The sequence below is a fragment of the Diplotaxodon limnothrissa genome, linkage group LG23, assembly GCF_057381915.1.
Source record: "Diplotaxodon limnothrissa isolate DT_005_m linkage group LG23, D_limnothrissa_male_GT1.1, whole genome shotgun sequence".
Lineage (NCBI taxonomy): Eukaryota > Metazoa > Chordata > Actinopteri > Cichliformes > Cichlidae > Diplotaxodon > Diplotaxodon limnothrissa.
Genome location: NC_140617.1, coordinates 41506522 through 41526215, shown reverse-complemented (window position 1 = coordinate 41526215; position 19694 = coordinate 41506522). Strand labels below are relative to the sequence as shown.

General features: G+C 42.2%; 1 protein-coding gene across 1 annotated transcript in view; it reads right to left on the bottom strand.

Annotated features, from left to right (window-relative positions):
* Positions 1-18827, bottom strand: part of LOC146608699 (fibroblast growth factor 14-like) — a 79261-nt gene extending 60434 nt beyond the window's left edge. Inside the window, exon 1 of the mRNA XM_085348953.1 lies at positions 18149-18827. Within this exon, the coding sequence (XP_085205079.1) occupies positions 18149-18827 (679 nt within the window). The remainder of the gene's footprint in view (positions 1-18148) is intronic.
* Positions 18828-19694: the final 867 nt, after the last annotated feature.

Sequence of the window (19694 nt, the reverse complement as noted above, 5' to 3'; positions counted from 1 at the left end):
AACATATATTTCCAGCTGCACAGAACAAGAGCGTACGGTGGGAGCCTAAGCTTAGCTTTACCAATTCAGTATCACCACCAAACTTAGAAAATCATGATGTCACTATTAAGTTGATTTTGAATACAAAACATACACAGACTTATCATTTAGCTAGTGAATCCAAAGTTATGGCCAAAAATGTGTTTTGTTAGGACCGTAACACCAAAATCTAAGAACTTCTTCTGTAATGTGAAATTACTCCAGGGGAATGAGGGACAGGGGGACTGACCGAGTTACAGAGAACTGACTGGACACAAGTGAAACTAATGATGAGTGAGCAGACAATTACAGTACAGAAACAGAAAAAGATGCTAAATAAGTATGGGTATTTACCACAATAAACAGGAAATCCTTAAAACTGAAACTCCAGTTTTAAACTCACTTTTGAAGCCAGCCTCAAGTGGCTGAGAAGCTACGTCCATGTTTTGTACCTTCTGTGGCCAAAATGTAATCCCCCCCCCCCCCCCTTTTTTTTTTTCTTTTTTTTTTTTTGCCTGTCCCGTTTGGCTCTTTTGCCATCAGAATTATTGTCTAAAGGCAAAGAAAGATGCCCAATGGAAAAAAACAAAAAAACAAAATGTTTGTGACCACTGTGCCTCCTCCATGTATAAGCTTCTTTTCCTTTTACAGCACATATCATTTACACATTCCCATTCACAATCCCTTTTCGTGTATTGACCCATTTTGTGAAAAAAGTGTACCCTCCTGTTGATCCTGCTGCAGCGATGGACAGTAAAATTATTGTGTGGTCCAGAAGAAGAACATTATAGTCCTGAGCAGACTGGTCTGCAGAAATCTAATATATCTGTCAATGCTAATCCATTTACTTCAGAAGGCAAAGTATAACTGATTTGCACTCCCCCAACCTGCACTAAACCTCAGCCCCCTACCCACTGCTCCTCCTGCCAACCGTTTGTGGACCTTTAGTGAGTAATGGCTATGATTTTCTTCTCATTGCTCTGAGAAGTTTTACATCACTGTAATTTTCTGGCCTGTCTGTAAATGAGTCAGTCACATCTCAGGCAGGTTTCACTGTGTTCACAATGCTCAGATGCTCTGGCAGAATACAAAAGGCTGGAAACTCGGGTTAGTTTCGATGTCCTCCATCTGTACTATTATGCATTGAAGGTTTTGTTCTGCTTGTTGCAGCTTGAAAGACAGACAATACGTCAACTGCGTGCTCCATAATTTCCTCACTGAAGGAGATTAGAGCTCGGCTTGACTGCAATGACAGACGCCTTATTTTTCCCTAACAGTGGTTTTTTTGTTTAGCTTTCATACACGTCTGTATGCAAGGCTTACCGAACAAGACGCACAAATTACTTTTCAGTAACGGGAGCAAAGTGTATAGTTAGATAATATGACAAAAAGATAAAATACTTTGTTAAGCATTTGCTGCTCAACAATGGAGAATGTTTTCAGAGCCACCCACAGTCGTGCACACGCTGTGTGGGAACTTAAGCTTATTTTTCTCAGCAGCAGCTCCAGGCAGCCCGTAGACTGAGTGACGAAAGGTCTCATTTCAGCCACTAGGCCATAAAAAAAAGTTGCTTTAGCTCACAGTTCTTTGTAGTTAGTTGGGAGAGGTGGAGTTGCCAACTAAAAGAATGTGGCATTTTAAGAAAATGATTAAATCATTTTCAATTTGTTGGCAGCAAGATGTCTTACAAAAACATGGGACAGGCCCATGTTTACAGCTGTGTAGCATCAAATCTTCTTTTAAGAACAGTCCATAAGCATCTGGGCGCTGAGGAGACCAGCTGCTGAAACGTTTTGGACAGGAATGCTGTCCTGTTCCTGTCTGATGGAGGATTGATTTGGATTGATTGGAAATGATTTCATGTTTTTGGTTTCATGATGTGCTAAATGTTTTCAGCTAGGTAAAGGTCTGGACTGCAGGAAAGCCAGATCAAGGACTCTTCTACTATTAAGCCATGTTGTTGTAATAGATGTATTAATGCACCACAATTAGGGCTGGGCCATATTATACCGTTCACGATAATACCGGTATAATGTTAGGCAACGATAGGAAAATGAAATATCGCGATAGAATGGGAGTAAAACGCGCATGCGCAGTGCCTTTGTTTTCATACGCACATGGCCGGTCGTTGAGTGAAACAGATGAACCAGAATTGGTTTGTAAAAATGGTGCAACTTCAGTGATGTGGAATTGGTTTGGTGTTTGTCCGTCAGATACACAACAAAGCACATTTTTTTGCAGAACATGCAAGCGGCCATCGTTATTGTCGTATTTGTCGGACTAAGATGCTCTTAAATCTGGGAGTAATCTGGGTCCTAAACTCCGTATACTTCAGGTCAAACAACACTGCAGCATCACTTAGAGTTAAAAACTGTCTAAATTCTTTCATCTTTAATAAAACGATCAGCATTGCTGCTTTACCAGGTGTAACTATAAAGTTTAACTTCCAGGCATCCATGAAAACAAAATTTATTACATTTAACGGAGTTAGAAGTTAGCAGGAAGCTAGCGGAAGTTAGCTCGCTAGTTTCGCTAGTTACCTAAGCATGATATTGCATGTTCTGACTGAGAGATTTCTGAAAAAAAATCAAACGTACAGCTCTGCTATCACTTCCAACATAAATGAAGACAGGAAACTAAACAGCAGTGACGTTTGTAGGGTTACTGAAGTTGGGCTAGCTGGTATATAATGATGTGCTACGTGATCGCTAGCGACACAGCTATGTTAGCATAACATAAGCAGTGAAGCTGGAGGACGAACACTAACACTTTTCCACTTATAAAAGTTAATGTGAAGGTTCTTCATGGTTAGAGACAAATGCAATCGCATGGCAGGATGCTGTAAACGGACCAAACTTCAGTCAGGAGAACAACTGAGATAATCCATCCACAATACGAGGTTAGTTATTAATATACTGCAACAACATGGGAATAGAGCAGCTGCAGAGAATTCAACATTAATGAATCAATGGTACAGAAGTGGAGGAAGCAAGAAGAATGAGTTTAATAAAGTTTGATTTATCTGACTGCTTTGTTTCGCTTAATGTGCCTTATAATCCCGTGCACCTTATGGTCCGAAAAATGTGTACTGCACACTGCAGTTTAATGTTGCAAAGCACCAAAGCTATGCTTGGATTGCTGCCTCCTTATATTTGTACTTTGGTCACAAGGACAAATAGTGGTTCTTACTCCTTGCGCTCAAATGATCAGCTGCTGTTGTCTGTTCCCCTTGTCCGCACAGAGCTGGGTAAGAAAGCCTTTGTCCACTCTGCGCCTTTTTCATGGAACATGTTACAGAAAGACTGGAAACTAACTGAATTGTTGTCTTTAAATGTTTTTAAAACTAAACTCAAAGGCCTACAGGCTGCCTCAATAATGTGTAATTGTTTTGTGTAATTTTAACTTTGTTTGTTCGTATGTATTTGTCTTGAAATGTGCTGCCTCTTGGCCAGGACTCCCTTGAAAAAGAGGTCTTTGATCTCAACGGGACATTCCTGGTTAAATAAAGGTTAAATAAAAATAAAAAACTTCAGTGGATATTATACATGGTTATGCTCAGGATATGTCAGCCCATTTCTACTGGAAATGCCTTTTGGTTAAACTTTCAGCAAGGAATTTGCATTTGCACTGTTACATTTTTATAAAGCTTTAATGTACATAAAAACCAGCTTCTTGTTTAAGTGAAAATAAATGGAAGGTTGTCTTTTTGCACTAGTAATGTTGTGGAGTTGTATTTTGTCTCGCATCAATTATATCGTCGGTTATATCGTTATCGCAAATTTTCAAATATATATCGTGATAAATATTTTTGGCCATATCGCCCTGCTCTAACCACAATACCATTGTAATTCAGGCTTTTGAACTGAGCACCAATGACAAGCCAGGTGCTCTCTTTCCTCTTTAGACTATAGGAAGCAGCATCCATGTTTTCCACAAAGAATTTACTTTTTTTCATCTTTCATTTAACTAAAAAAATTTGAACAAATAATGTGTTTTGTGACAGATACAAAGTGCCTAAAGATATCATTTTAAATAGCTTCTTTACTAAGTTCTCTGTTATGTACAGAAACACTGGTTCATCCCTTGATTTAGGTGTGTTATTTTCTGTCTGAATTATTCATAGGTTAGTTAATTGTCTTAATAACAAGAAGCATTCCTGTGAAAATGGTCAGGTACAAAGACTGGACTGAAAATAAATGTCCAAAGAAACAGAAAGAGCTTCAGAAAACCTGGAGAACTAGTGTCCCTAAAACTATATATCCTCTTACTAATTGCACACCGAGGTTGATGGCATATTCAGTAACACGTGTTTATCTACAGCAGGCCTGCAGCATGAGTTACCATGGCGATGTAAGTAATGAAAACCCTTTGTAACCCTATGTCAAATTGAAGTTACCTTCCTAGACCCCTAATCCAGCTTCATAGTGCAGGCCCCAGCTTTGATGCTAAACCTTTTTTGTTTCTTTGTTTGATGTTTCTACCAGAGTCACATTCCATGTTCAAAAGGGCAGAACATTCACCAGCTCAGTTATTGCACCGCTCAAAGAAAAGACTTTTGGAGAGATTTGAGCCTTTTTGAACTTCCACCTCATTTCAGTTTCTTCGTGCAGAAATTCTCCTGCATATGTGCCGAGGGCTCTGGCTTGCAGTAGCTACAGTATTATGCCTGCAGGGTTGTAATTTTTGGTGTGAGTTGCAGTGCAATATCCAGTTGCAGTGCCCTAAGGGGGTGTACAGTGTCTGTGTGATAATTGCCTCTCGCCATGTTTTTAATTGACGCTGACTGAGATATATGTCTTATAGTTTGTACTACAAACTGTTTGGTATGAGGCAAATTGAATTTAATTGTGATAAAAATGATTTCTTCCTTCATCTTCTCATTTGGCTCTCAGCGAAGGCGGTCGCACTTTTCTCCTCTCCTGCCCTTATCTTCCCTGCTTAGCTTCTTATGTCCTTGTCTTCTCTTGTGTTTTTACTTACTTTTCCCTGGAACACTCTCTCACAGTCTGTTCTCTAAAACCTAAAAGAGGAATTATGGATTTGATCAACTGGTCTCTGAATGCAATTGACACCCCTTCTCAACGAGAAGTCTGGGCTCGGGTGAGCCTGACTGCTGAAGATATCTACCTATTCGGAACCATGATAACAGGGTTCTTGCTGATCGGAGCTGGCTTGGGCCTGGCTTATCGAAGAATTAAGGAAGTGGAACCAGCCAAGATGATATCCTGTGAAACCATCTTGGCTTGTGAGTCTGTCATTGTTTGAGGAGAATTCACATCTATTTGCATCAGACTGGGACAGTTAACGCAAAGCCAGTGCATCTAAAACAGATGCTTGAAAATGACTTTGACCCTTGAACCCCCTGGACAAGACCAGTTCTTGTCCTCAAGTGGGATGATTCACTTTTGTGTTGTCTATTGTACAAGCTTGTCCTTGATAGCTTGAGGATCTCAAAGACAAACCAGCATCCATTACCAGTGTCTCTCTTTTAGAGCTCAATAGCCCCAACATATTTAAGAGGTTGACGGATTTGGTGCTGGCATGTTTAGGTTCAATAACTTGTTTAGTGTACCACAATCAAATTATTGTGTTCAGCTGGACTTTTCTGGAGCCTTTGTCATGCTTGGATGAGGAGCTAACCAAATTATGCCAGGCTAACCTCAAGGTAAAGCCAGTTAAATGAAATATATTTGCTTGCAGAGCAACATCATCCGGTGCACTGTGTAGAAGCTGGAAAAGTAGAAGCATGGCATCAGCAACTAGGGCTAAAGAAGTGGACTGAAGTAAACAGTTTTATTGGGTTTGTTTCTTCATTAATCTTGCGTTTCTGCCTCGTTGAGCGTGGTATAAAGTTTTGGGATCTTATGTTCCCTTGTGAATCACAATCATTTGGTCTATTACTCAGTGATTGTGATTCACTAACAGGTGAGGACGTTTGATGAATCCAAACGATGGATTTCTGTGTTGTAAACGCCCAAATCAGTCCATGCATGATTACATTGCAAATCATCAAAAAGTGCGCATGCGCAAATGTATTCCCCATCGTCTGGACTGGACTGATGATTGTCGGTTGGAATATTTTTACATATCGCCCTACCCTAGCATGCTTGTTTTAAGTGGGAACATTTTTACACACTACTGTCTTTCTACTGCCTGGTTTATTTCATCTGTTTCTTTTTCTGATGTTCTAAATGGTAAAATGGTGAAAGGACTGTACTTGTGTAGCACTTTTTAAATCAATTCAAGCATTCAAAGCACTTTCAACCACATGCTTCATTCATCCATTTACACATGCACTTATGTGCCGATGAATGCATTAGAGGTTCAGTATCTTGCCCAAGGACACATGACTGGGGTTCAAACCACCAACTGTCCAGCTATAAGACAACCCGCTCTGCCTCTTCAGCTACAGCCACCATAATTCTATCAAGAATTTAACTCCAAATTCACAAAGTCACAAAAACAAAGCTAATATTCTTTGGGAGTCTCCACTTATTGCACACATGACTTAGCCTTGCTGTGACACTAAAAAGACCTCACACACAAATCTGGTTTAGACACAGTGTTACATAAAAGGAAACACCTTTTATAGAAATATGTGCATGTGGCATGTCTGTGTGTACGGTAATCCCTATAACAATGACAGTTCAGCAGCATGGTGCATTAGCCTGTGAGGCTAACATGGGACTGCATCCAATTCAAACTGTGACACAATACCGATGTGAGAGTAAATCTCCTCTGTGGCGAAAAAAAAAAAAGGAGATTTCAGTTGAGTGAGAAAATCGGATATATCTAAAAATACGCACTCTGTAACAATTCCTTTATTAACAGATTTATTTTGATAATAGCTGAAGGCAGTGGTGCAACCTTTTCATGGCCGGTGCAGAACATTTATCAGATAATAACTCAATATAATTTTTCTCAAAGCAAGTCCTTTAAAATTCTCACTTTGCATAGTCTAATAGCTCCAAGTCATGTTCGATAAAGCAAGATCCTTCTGCCCAGTTAGAGTTAAATAACAGTATGTTTAAAGAATACCGTTTCATAAAAGCTTTCACTTTACTTCAGCTTTCAATTTACTTCAGTAAACAGAGAAAAAATACAAGCAGCAGACTCTAATGCTCAGATAAATCTACTGTATTCTGCAAATCCCGTAAAGACCACAGCAAACAATGAAATTTTACAATTGACAAGTATCGTCTGTGTTCCCAAAGCCTGATGTGGCTCAAAAAGAGCAAAACAAGCGACTGCAAGAGGAAAAAACAACTTTGCAAAGAATCAAGCACCAGATGAGTGGATGACCTCATCTGTCCGCTAGATGCACACATACTGACACACCATCGACAGCTATATAACAGAGACCTCCAGGCAGACGTTAGAGAGCGACGCCTGACTTATCAATTACTACAAGAGGCATTTTAAGTGTTGTGTGCATCTAACTGTGTTCTCTGTGCTCTTGGTCCAAATGCATAAGGACAGTGTGTGTCCTTTTGAGTCGTCGTGGTCAAGACCAGACACTAAAATACCTCCTAATATTAATATTATTGACGTAGATTGGTGGGATTATTCACAACAGACACATTTGTGTTATTATGCTGGACTCTTTCCTGAATTCTTGATTGCTCACATGGCACAAAACATGCACCAAAGAAAAAAGTTTGATCTTGTCACAATTTCAAGTTTACACAAGAGAAACACATAAGAACCTGCTATTTCATCTCTACACTCCCAATAATCGCTTAAATTTAACACAAAACAATGAATATATTTTAAAAACTCTGGTTTAACAATAACTTTGTGATCAATTTTTAACTAAAGTCAAGACTGATCAGTTGTGATTGGCCTGTTTCTAACCAACTTTCTCAAAGTTGTTGTAAAGATCTAATGGGTGAGTTTAAATCCTCCTAAAACCTTCTATGAAAACCATAGAAGTATGTTTATGACTACAGGTATTATTGAAGATGTGTGTTTCTAGGAGGGTGTTACGTAAGCAAAGCTAGTCTTATTCTTCTGCTCTACGTCCTTTAGCAAAGAGTGGCTTACCTGCTTCAGCTTTGCCTAAAGCAGCCTTTATTCTCTTCTCCGCTACCTTCAATATAAACTCAAAGTCCATGGCGCGCACACACCTGCAAACACCAGCCCATTGGACTTACTTGGAAAACGTACTTCTTAAATTCTCTGCACCCTTCTCTCTAGTGCTACACACAAACACACACACACACACACTGTGAGTGGGATAGATATGGTGATTATGTCATGCAGGGCTGTCATCAAGCAAAAGGTTAACACAGACAAGAGAAGACTAAAAGTCAGCTCGAGTGTGTGACTGAGAGGTAGAACAAAGGGAGAGATATCAAGGAGAGGTGCTAAGAAAAGCTACAGACTGAAAAGCCATCAAAAACAAACAACACAGGAGGGCTTTTCAAATGTTTAGAGTCGCCTTTAATGGAAGGAAAGTTTTTATTGTCCTTTCGGCACTATTGATGAAGACCATAATGTGGGTTTGCACTGATTTGAGGTGTTTTTAGAAAAATACAGAATTCCTCCAGTCTTGTCCTTCTCTACTCGAGCAATGGTAACATTGACCGAGTGTATCTGGCAGCTCCGGCCACACCAATTAAACATTTTTTATGTAGCCAGTCACAGAGAGAGACCGAGATGCCGTCAAGTGCCTCTCTGCTCCTTATCGTTCAGTCTGTGAAAACACTTCTCAGTGGAGCCTTTGATGCCCTGTTGCTTTTTTAAGTGCACTTGGAAAAATGTCACTGGGCGCTCATTCTCTCGTGACGGATACCTGGAGCCGAGTCCAGACACATGCGGGTGCTCCTACACCCACGCTGAAACACACACATCCTCACCTTTCTTCACTCGCTCATTGCTTCATTTTGAAAATTATAGTGTTTCCAGTGCGAACGCTGCTCCACTGTAATTAACAGCACTAGCTTCTCAAACGATTTTTTGACACCCTGCAATAACTACACTTATTTACCTCCACATCTCTGCTGTCCTATCCAGGCAGAAATTTAATGACACAGGATTTGCAGCAGAACTGAGATGTTTCATAAGATTATATAACTCACTGTCTTGGCTTACAGCATGAATGAAAGCCTCCTTTTTAGTGAAGACACTGTCCTTGACATAAGATGTTAGCAGTGTGGCTGCGATCTTTATTAAGAGTGAGTCTTTTTTAAAGACATCCTAACTACATTTTTATTAGGGGCGGGGAAAAATTGATAGAGGATAGTGTTTTGCATGGCAACATTGTATAGATACAGAGACACCAAGTATTGATATTTAAATAAATAAAAATATTCTTGGAGCACTAAGAACAAGAAGGCTGACATCGAGAGCCACCATCTGGTGATAACGTTAGCAAATTCACATTAAATCCAACACTGGTCTGACTTAGCTTGAAAAACCCACCCCCTAATTCAGAGCAAGCTAACAGCTGGGTCACACAAGTCAAATAGGACAGCAACCTTCTTACAGATACACAGAACTGCTGACTGCCAGCTGATTATATTGAATGTTTTCACATTTTGCAACTGTTTCCACCCCAGAGGTTGTTGCACACTCATGACAACTTTTGACCGCAAGGCAATTGCACAGGTCACCTGACAGGAGGCAACCTTGATGCAAGCAGCTGCAGTCTGGCTTGGACTGACTGCAATCACTCTCCGAGAGATTGTTGAAAGTTTGTAAAAAATTGGAGTATTTAAAATGCAAATTGCCAACATGTTGCCATCAATCTGAATCACTCCATGTCATTGAGCAGAACTTGATTCGACTGGCACCCAGCTGGTTATATTCAGATTTTATTCCTATAGTTCTGGCATAAATGTTGCATAACGCTTGGCTTGTGTCTGCAATATAAGTTTGTTTTGTTTTAACCAAAAATCTAGCCTGATTATATAAGGTGTGTGTGTGTGTGTGCAAGTGCTCGGTATGGCATATATGATGAGTCCAGACGAAAGGACCAGCAAAGTCATCCCTCTTTTTGAAGACTAAGTGTGTTTGGACAATGACGCCATGATCTAATAAGCATCCTTACACACACACATACACACACACGCACACACACTCATACATACATATGAGGGGGGATATTAGAGTACTGCACCAAAACCCTCCATGTGACCGTAGAGGACAGACATCACTACGGCTGTCACTATTTTGCCAACTCATCATCTGTGGACAACATAACAGCGCGCAACTAGAACAGAGAAAGAAGCACACAATTCAGTTGATTCAACAACGCACACGAAGGTGGATTTTGAAGGCAGATCTCAGCATAACCGCTTTTTAAAAGCAATATATTTAGATGGCGTGTTTAGTCCATGCGTGTTTGTGTATATGTGACCCTTTCGCTTACAGCGACAGATCTGAGTTGGCACGAACCCTGCTGCTATACTCCAGAGTTTGAATAAAACATAAAGTAAGACACCTTAATGGAAACTCTCCGAAGAAGGTGAGCAAGCTTGCCTGTGTGGATGCATGGACTCGCACGCCTACGTGTGCTATAAAAGGTGAAAGTCTCTATCTGGGTCACGCCACATGAGACACGAGACATTGAGTAACACCGTGCTTTATTCCTCTTAACAATGAATGATACAGATGCTAGTGGAGAAGTTTTTCAGTAGTCAGACACCATTCACTCAGCTTCTTTCTGTCAGAACATATACACTGACAGCGAGGCCAAACCGAATCACTAAACTCAAGTATTTGATTCCATGGCCTTGATTCTACATGCATTAGTTGAATTTAGTCCCTGATATCAGTTATATAGCCTGTAGTGCCATTCTTTGAACAAAATCACTTAACACATAGACTGTATATAAAGGATGGTAAATGGCAAGTGACCATAACTACAGGTTTGTAGACCATTTGTAAACCTTTCAGCGTCTTAATTTTTTTGTAGCCATTAGTGTCCATATTTGGACAAGAGGGCTTGGTAACCAGCAGCCTTGATTAGTGTGGTGGATCTTTAAATTGTGCAGATGCAGCGCACACTCACAGGTACCTGCTAATTAGCACTAACTAAAAGACTTTATCAAATATAGGAATTTCTCTTACTAAAATTTAAGCTCAAAATTCTTGGTCAGCTTGCTGCCATACAGGAAGTCTTGTTAATTATCATTTAATTAAAATGCTACCAATAGGGAGTGTCAGGGTGGTGCAGTGGTTAGCACTGTTGCATCACAGCAAGAAGGTTCTGAGTTCAAATTTAGGCAGTGTGGAGTTTACATGTTCTTGCTATGCCTATGTGGGACCTCTGGGCACTCCTGCTTCCTCTCTCACTGTTAAAAGTCTTGCATATTAGGTTAGCTTAACATTGTAAACTGGCTGTAGGTGTAAGTGTGTTAGCCCTCCAACAGACTGTCTATGTGACCAGGGTATACCCTGTGTGGTGGGGCGTGGTCTGCGGGGCCGTGCAGGGCAGGCGAGCACACCTGCATGGCAGCAGCAATTATGCCCCGCCAACTTAAATATGGGACTGGGTCCTGACTGGTTGTTGATGGTGTTGGTGTTGATGTGCACAGAATAATAAAAAACGTACAGAACACGACTGGGTCTGCCGTGCACGTTTACACCCTGCTTTTAACCCCACTGAACTGGTTAAGTGTTTTGTTTTTAAATGGATGGATTGATGTTCCAAAAGGCACCAGCACAGCTGAGAGGTCCGGTTCAGTGCCTTGAATTAGCTAATGTAAATCCCAGTACACAGCTAGAACCCACAAAGTGGTGCATTTGAGCCATAATTAACTTTTAAAAATAGATCCTTGTAATGAGATGAGGGGAAATTAGCTAGAGAGCAATAAAATACCAGGCTGCAAACATTTTAACACTGAGCGTCAGCCTCAAGTGGCCACTGGAGGAACTGCAGGTTTTGGTGCTTTTGAACTAGGTTATTTGTCAGAGGTCACTGCTTAGCTTTGATCCCAAATAGCTAAATCAACTCTAGATCAAAATGTAAATGGCCTGTATTTATATAGCGCTTTACTAGTCCCTAAGGACCCCAAAGCGCTTTACATATCCAGTCATCCACCCATTCACACACTGGTGATGGCAGCTACATTGTAGCCACAGCTGCCCTGGGGCGCACTGACAGAGGCGAGGCTGCCGGACACTGGCGCCACCGGGCCCTCTGACCACCACCAGTAGGCAACGGGCGAAGTGTCCTGCCCAAGGACACAACGACCGAGACTGTCCGAGCCGGGGCTCGAACCGGCAACCTTCCGATTACAAGGCGAACTCCCAACTCTTGATCGTGGCTCAAGAGTTGGGAGTTATACCATCATCCAACAGCAGCAACTACAATTATAAAGAAACCAAAACCGAAGCTTGCTTCTGATCACCCCCATCAGCGCGTGTATCTTTACACGCTGAACAAAGCTGTATTTCAGCCATGCAGGCGGACCCTCACTAAACAGTGCAGTTCATGGTAAAAAAAAATTAAAAAGAAGAAAAAGAAAAGGTCAGTAAATGCTGAGTCAGCTAAACTCTGTCTCCTTCCCATCAGCAGGTCCGTATTTGACAGCCAACATAAATGCCCGCACATAAAGAGAACAAGAGCAAGAGTTCATATGTTATCTTTAATTGAAGAAGAGGGAGACAGCTAAATAGTGCTGGCTGCTATAAATCTGCAGGCTGAGCTGCAGCAGGATACTGGTGGGAATTCATGTCTCTCGAGATAGTGTTAAGTACATAGTGCTGTTCCTCTTTACGTTCACGCTGCGCGTGTGGGTGGGTGAGATATTATTTCTTCGGTTAATTGCCTCATATGACAAAACACACGCAGAAACCGAGTTTCTGAAGCCAAATTCAATATTTGCAGTCACTTCATTTCAGCTATTTACACAACATTGTGCTTGGTGTTACAACAGATCAACAGATTATTTTCTCCATGGCAGAATAAACTGAATTGTCACAAAACACAAATAGTGTGATGTGCCCTGCTGTTGCAGAAAAATGTGATTAACTGCATCCACTTACAAACTTTTTGATGAACTTAGCATGCCAGTTATTGGAAGCAGCTAGTGCTACATTGTATTCAACACAAGTTTACCAAAAAATGTATAGCAGATTATGTATTTGTCTATTCGTCAACTGTTTGAAAGCAAAGCTGTGACTCATAATGTATGCATTTAATAACATTTTACACCCCTAAAAAAAGAGTGGGTGTGAAAGTTTTTTAAGTGTGCGTGTTAGTGTGCAGTGTGCTGCTGGTGTAATGCTCTGGTTAGGAGCATTTCAGTTGTCAGAGTCCTGCTTGTGTATCACAGGAATGCACACGCTCTCTCATAAACCCAGCAAGCTTTGCTCCGAGCCAATTCATCAAATGAGCACACAGGAGCGCAACATAAAAAGGAATTAAAGTAGGAACAAAGCGCCCAGAGGAAACAAAACACATCCAGTCATGTGACACTTTGTAAATTGCCAGCTGTGACGTTTTGGCAGGATTTAAAGCTGTGAATGCTCTGCAGTTATTAGCAAACCAGCTATTTCACCTGTGTCAGCACAGCAAAAATGGTTTGGTTTTGTTTGTTTTCAACTTTAATCTGTAAGATTCAGGAGCCAAACACTAAATGAGTGTTTTCTAATAAGACGAGCCTTTTTCATTTATTGATAAAGTATAAATATAGATTCAGAAACCACTTTATATGGTTGGTAATGCAAATATCTAATCAGCCAATTGCATGATAGCAACTCAATCAATTTAGCCACATAGGCAACCTGATGAAGTTTAAAATGAATAAAGGTGATTTCAGTGACTTTGAATGTGGCATGGTTGATGGTGGCGGTTAGGCTGGTGTCGTCAGTATTTCACAAACTGTCTGTAGTTTTCAAAGAGCCAAAGTTTATTCGTTAACCAAAAACTTTTATCATAGTTTTCATCAGTGAACTTTTTTCTGTTGAAAACAAGACGATAAGTAAATAAAAACTAATGCACGTACAAAAACTACGATCAATTGTACTGATACTTTGGACAATGAATTTAAAAAAAAAGAAAATGTTCTGGTGACACGAGATCCAATCAGAACTAAATATCTTGTGGGAAGTGATCAATTCAGAATTAATCTACGGAGGCAGTAAGGTTAGACATGCACAATATGATCTGCCCCCCTGCAAATAAGTTGAAGCTCCCATCCTCTTTGTTTTTTTATAAACACTCAACAAAATGTTAATAAAGAAGAGATAAGCAGACATATGGACACATTTCACGTTTGATGTCAAGTTAAAGAAGATGCTTTGTAAACCATGTGAAGCAACTCTCACCAATACAGAACTTTATGTTTTAGTCAACTGAGGCAACTTTGGATTTAATCTCATGATATTTAGTCGGCTAAAACTACAAGACTTTAGACGTTAGTCAAACTTAACACCGGCCTGACAATGTTTTTGACACAAGAGGTCAAAGGAGAATAACCAGACTGCTGAGAGGAAGACAACAAAAACTCAAACAACCACCGGTGACATGCAAGGTCTGGTAAGAGCATCTCTGAATGCACAACAAATCAAACAGATGTGCTACAGCACCAGAAGATCACACCAGGTCCCACTTCTGTCCACTAACAACAGGAAACAGAGGTAAGAATTTGCACAGGCTCCTCAATACTGAACAAGAGAAGACTGGATAAATGTTGGTCTGATGAGGCTTTATAGAAGGGGCAGAGTTTGGTATAAACAACATGAAAGCATGCCTTGTATCAACTGCTCAGGCGGCTGGTAGTGATGTAACACTTTGGGACCTTTAGTACAAGCTGAGAATCTTTTAAACACCACAGCCTACCTGAATATTGTTGGGCATGTCCATGCCTTCATGACCAGGGTGCCCATCTTCTGATAGCTGCTTCCAACAGGATAAAACACCATGCCACAAAGCTCAAATCACCTCAAACTGGTTTCTTGAACACGACAATGACTTCTCTGTACTCAGACAGCCTACATAGTCCCCAGATTTCAGTCCAACAGAGCATGTGGTGGATTGGGATGTGGAGGAGGAGATTCTCATCATGGATGAGAGATGTATGGCCAAAATATCTGCAGCAACTGTGTGACCCTGTCATGTCAATATGGACCAAAATCTCTGAGGAATGTTTTCTCCACCTTGTTGAATCTGTACCATGAAAAATTAAGGCAGCCCTAATAACAATGGATTGGATTTATATAGCGCTTTTCAAGGCACCCAAAGCACTTTACAATGCCACTATTGATTCACTCTCACATTCACACACTGGTGGAGGCAAGCTACAGTTGTAGCCACAGCTGCCCTGGGGCAGACTGACAGAAGCAAGGCCCCTCTGGCGAACACCAGTAGGCGGTAGGGTAAAGTGTCTTGCCCAAGGACACAACGACCAGGACAGAGAGCCCGGGGATCAAACCGGCGCATCTGTAACCGGCGACCTTCCGGTTACAGATGCGCTTCCCAAACCCCTGAGCCACAGTAGCCCTGAAGGCAACAACAAACAGGTACCAACAAGGTGTACCTAACAAAATGCTGGAAATATTTTGTTATCTCTCCATGATTAATATGATTAACACAGTATGCTGTTCTATAGGACAGAATAGGATAAGGATATATATTAAACTGAATATTGTTAAACTTCTTCTTTGCTGCTTCAGAAAACATAGCAAAATAAAAAGCAGGGACTTATTGATGCTTACACATACATAAAACATCTAAAAAAACAATGAAATAGCCTAGCGATGACAGCTAAATTCTAAATAACTGTTAATAACTCTGGTTACACGTTGTAAAAATGTTTCAACGCCTAGGTTTGAAATGCTGGTTGCTGTCCATGGTGCTGAAATTTTTTGCATACCTGTCCTTTTCATAAATCAGCTCTAAACCAAAAAGGTGACAGTGCTTTGTAATCACTCAAACAATAAAAAAGATATGAGCATTTAGTATTCAGGGACAAAGAGAAGACACAGCATTAATGGCTGACCTCATCGTACCCTCTGAAGATCCGCTGTGCATGTCAATTTTCTTCTCAGAGCTGAATACTTTTTCACTCTGTGGGCTCAGTGGACTCTCAGATATTACCTCACTGTTGCAAAGGACTTTGTAGAAGGACAGAACAATATCAACATTCTGTATGCAGCTGCTGCTAACGTTTTAGATTCTTTTGGTCAAGTATCATTATATTTATGCAGTCCTCTATCTGTCTGTGTGTTGCACCTGTAGTGTTTACAAATACATCTTGCTAACCAAGCTTGCTAGTGTTAGATGAGAACTCAAAAACAGCCACTTTTGACACCAGAAAGTTACACAGCAGCAGCCAACACTGAGGCTCCAAAATGACAAAACCAATGGGTGAAGGCACTGGTGGCTATGTCCATCTTTTAGATACAGTCTACTATTTGCACCAGCACCTCCCTTCACTTTGTCCAAAGGCAGATAGTGACAAAGAGTGGAAAAACGTCATACATCACCCCTTCAAATAGTCCTCTGTCTATTTGACTTGTGTAGTGTACTGCTCCTTTAACTGATGAATAGCTGTTGAGACACACTGAAAAAAAAGGCCAGCTGCAGAATCTGGACACTGGCACTGCATGTAAAATGAACTCCCCTCTCAGTTTCTATCTAGGGTGACTCATAATCTATTTTTTTTTAAGTTATGGGATTACAAATGTGCACATTCCAATTTACCACCACTCGTACTGACACCTGAGATCACTTGTTAACTCCTTATTACCTGTTGTCATTTCATGAGCCAATGAAGTACTCAACAAAAGCCCGGTGAATAAAAAAAGTGACAAAGCGATGAGTAATCTGAATAAACTTTCGCTTGTGTTCACTGAAAATATCTGACTACAGGGCATGCATCATTTAACTGCCCTCTCAACACTGTGTGCAGGTTACATGGGCCAGCTCTCTGGTGCAATGTCAATATAAGATAAGATAAGATAAGATAACCTTTATTAGTCCCACACGTGGGAAATTTGTTTTGTCACAGCAGGAAGTGGACAGTGCAAAAGTTATGACGCAAAAATTAGAATACAATAAGAATAAATACAGTACACAACTGTACAGAATAGAATAAAATAATATACTATATACAGTAGAATAAAATAGAATAAAAATATACAATAAGATAAAAATAGAATACGAATGCTATATACAACTGAGTAAAAATACAACGATGCCAATAAATATGCCAATAAAGTCAACAATGTCTGCTTCATTAGTGATGCCAGTGTCAATCTCTGCTCTGCTTTCAGCCTCACAGAGGGGAATCTGCTGGAACAAAACAAACACAAAAAGCAAACTAATTAAGTTTGATAATTAAGTTTGCAAGACTGCCCTCTGTACTCTCTGAATTGGTAAATTCAATCAAATCTCCCTCTGACTTCAAATCTTTGCATCTTTGTGTGACAGACCCATCCCTGAAGGTGGACATGTTGCACGTGAGCACGAGGAGCGCTAACTCTCGGCTCACCTGAATGAAAAAAAAAAGTTGGCGCACATACAGTATTAGGGGTCCTCCCCACACCCCCTACTCCTTCCAAAGAAGCTCTGCTGTGCGCAGCATCGCATTCAGACTTCGATCTCAGGAGAAGAGATGTGACTGAAATAGAAAACACACACGCACACACACACACAGACACGGGACTCTTTCCTATTTCCACATCATGCACTGTATATCCACAGTGGAAGTCTAAATAAGGCCATGTGTTGTTTAATCATGCAGAGTACTGGAGCCTGAACGGGTCTGCATGCTGCATTAGACTTAATTTGTCTGCAGCATCTCTGCCATGCTCGGCACGGCACGCTTTTCCTTTAATTTTATTTATTTTTTTGTCGGCACGCACTGCCAACCGTATACTCAGTATTTGTGCTAATAAGTTAGCACCCCCACCCTACCACCTCACCTCCCCACCCCACCCACACCCCCACCGTTCCCGTGGCGCTCTCACTTGCTGCACAACCACGATTGCGGAGAAACACCAGCGAGCGCTCGAACAGTGCAGTCTCGGGAGGGAATTCACACACAGGCTCGCGCTCGTGCGCGCACGCACACACACACACACACACACACACACACACACACAGAACACCTAATAAAGTCTTCTTCTGTCACCTCCAAGCACGCACACGCACACACGCGCACAAAACAAACTCACCAGTTGGGTTCTTGTTTTTCTTGAGGCTCCTGCCACAAAGACACTGCAGCATATGCGATCCTTTGCTGAAAATGTTGTTCCAAATAAACCGCATGGATTTGGCTGAGACGGGGGGAGAGGAGGAGGAGGAGGAAGGAGTGGAGGAAGAGGAGGTGGGGGACGAGAGGCGCTCCGGATGCGGCAGCCTAAAATTCACCCACCGCATGGGGGCTGATACGCCCCCCTGTTTGCATGCCAGCAGAGCCGGCCAGCTGTTGGGCTCAGTTCGGCGGTGCTTGGCCGCCCTGACCTGCACCATAGACAAGAATAAGAGCAGGAAGCCCGGCTCCTCGCCCGCTTTCTCGCCCGGTTCCCCCACGAGCTCGGAGACCACCAACCGCACGTATTCCGCGTCGACGTCGTCCCCGTGCGGCAGGAAGAGAGCAACCGCCGCGGCGCTTGTCTCCTCGGTCCCCGCCTCCGGCTGCCCTAGCTGCCGGCGGTCCTCAGCCAAGGAGCGGTCGCTGCTGCTGCCCGGCCGCCGCGGCGTGGAAAGCCCCCGAGCGCTCCTCTTCAAATGGCGTCGTCTGCCGCGCGGCGCGGGGAGAGGAGCGGCAGCGACGGACAGGCATGCGGCGGCGCTAGCGTGAAGTCGGCGGTACGCGGCAGCTGTCGGCTTCTGCACAAAAAACCATTGCATATTAGTGGGGATGGCAGGGGTCGGTGTGTCCGTCCGTCCGGGAGGAGGGGAGGGGTGCGGATACCGGAGATCCGTCAGCAAGTCGGTGGCATCCCTGTACCCGCGCGGCGAGCGAGTAGGCTACTGCAGCAGGGGGGCTCCTTTCCAAACGCGCACACCAGCACGCTGCACACTCGCAAACACGCACGCACGCGCTAGATGCACAGTCCTTTTTTTTCACCCAGCAGCTTCTCTGGTCTCTGGTCAAGTGAGAGCGCACACACGGCACTGGAACGGGCAGGTGAACCACTGCGGGGAATCTCTGCGCTACCCCGCTCCGTCTTTTTGCTTCTTTTTAAAAAGTCCTCATAAATATTTGATCCACGTTTTGGCCTTCACTTCTCAATAATCCATAAGCTCCAATGCGCCAAGACACTGGTGCTGTCTGTCTCCCCTTCCTATCCTCTCCTCCACCTCCTACTCTTCACCTTCCTGATAAACAGGAGCTGCTGGACTGTGGTTCTGCTTGCCGTGTCTGTGACTACTGAAAGTAAACGAAGAAGAAGACCCGAGTCTGGCTCCTGGTCCTCACGCGCTTCTTTCGGCGCTTCAAAGTCTTTCTGCGCTCGAGGCAACCAGCGGCCGGCGGGGCGCGAGGAGGTGCACTGACTAACGATGCCAAATCAGTTGCAAAGCCGAACCCAATTAAGCAAAACATATTTTCCGCTTGGTAATTCCAAAATAAAAGCCCCTCCCCTTTCACCATTTTTTTAGTTCATGTGAGGAAACTGTCGATTCAGAATTAGGATTTCAATAGGCTACAGCAACAGTTTGTCTTGAAACAACAACTGTAATATTTTTTTCTTAATGTCGCATCAATACTCCTTC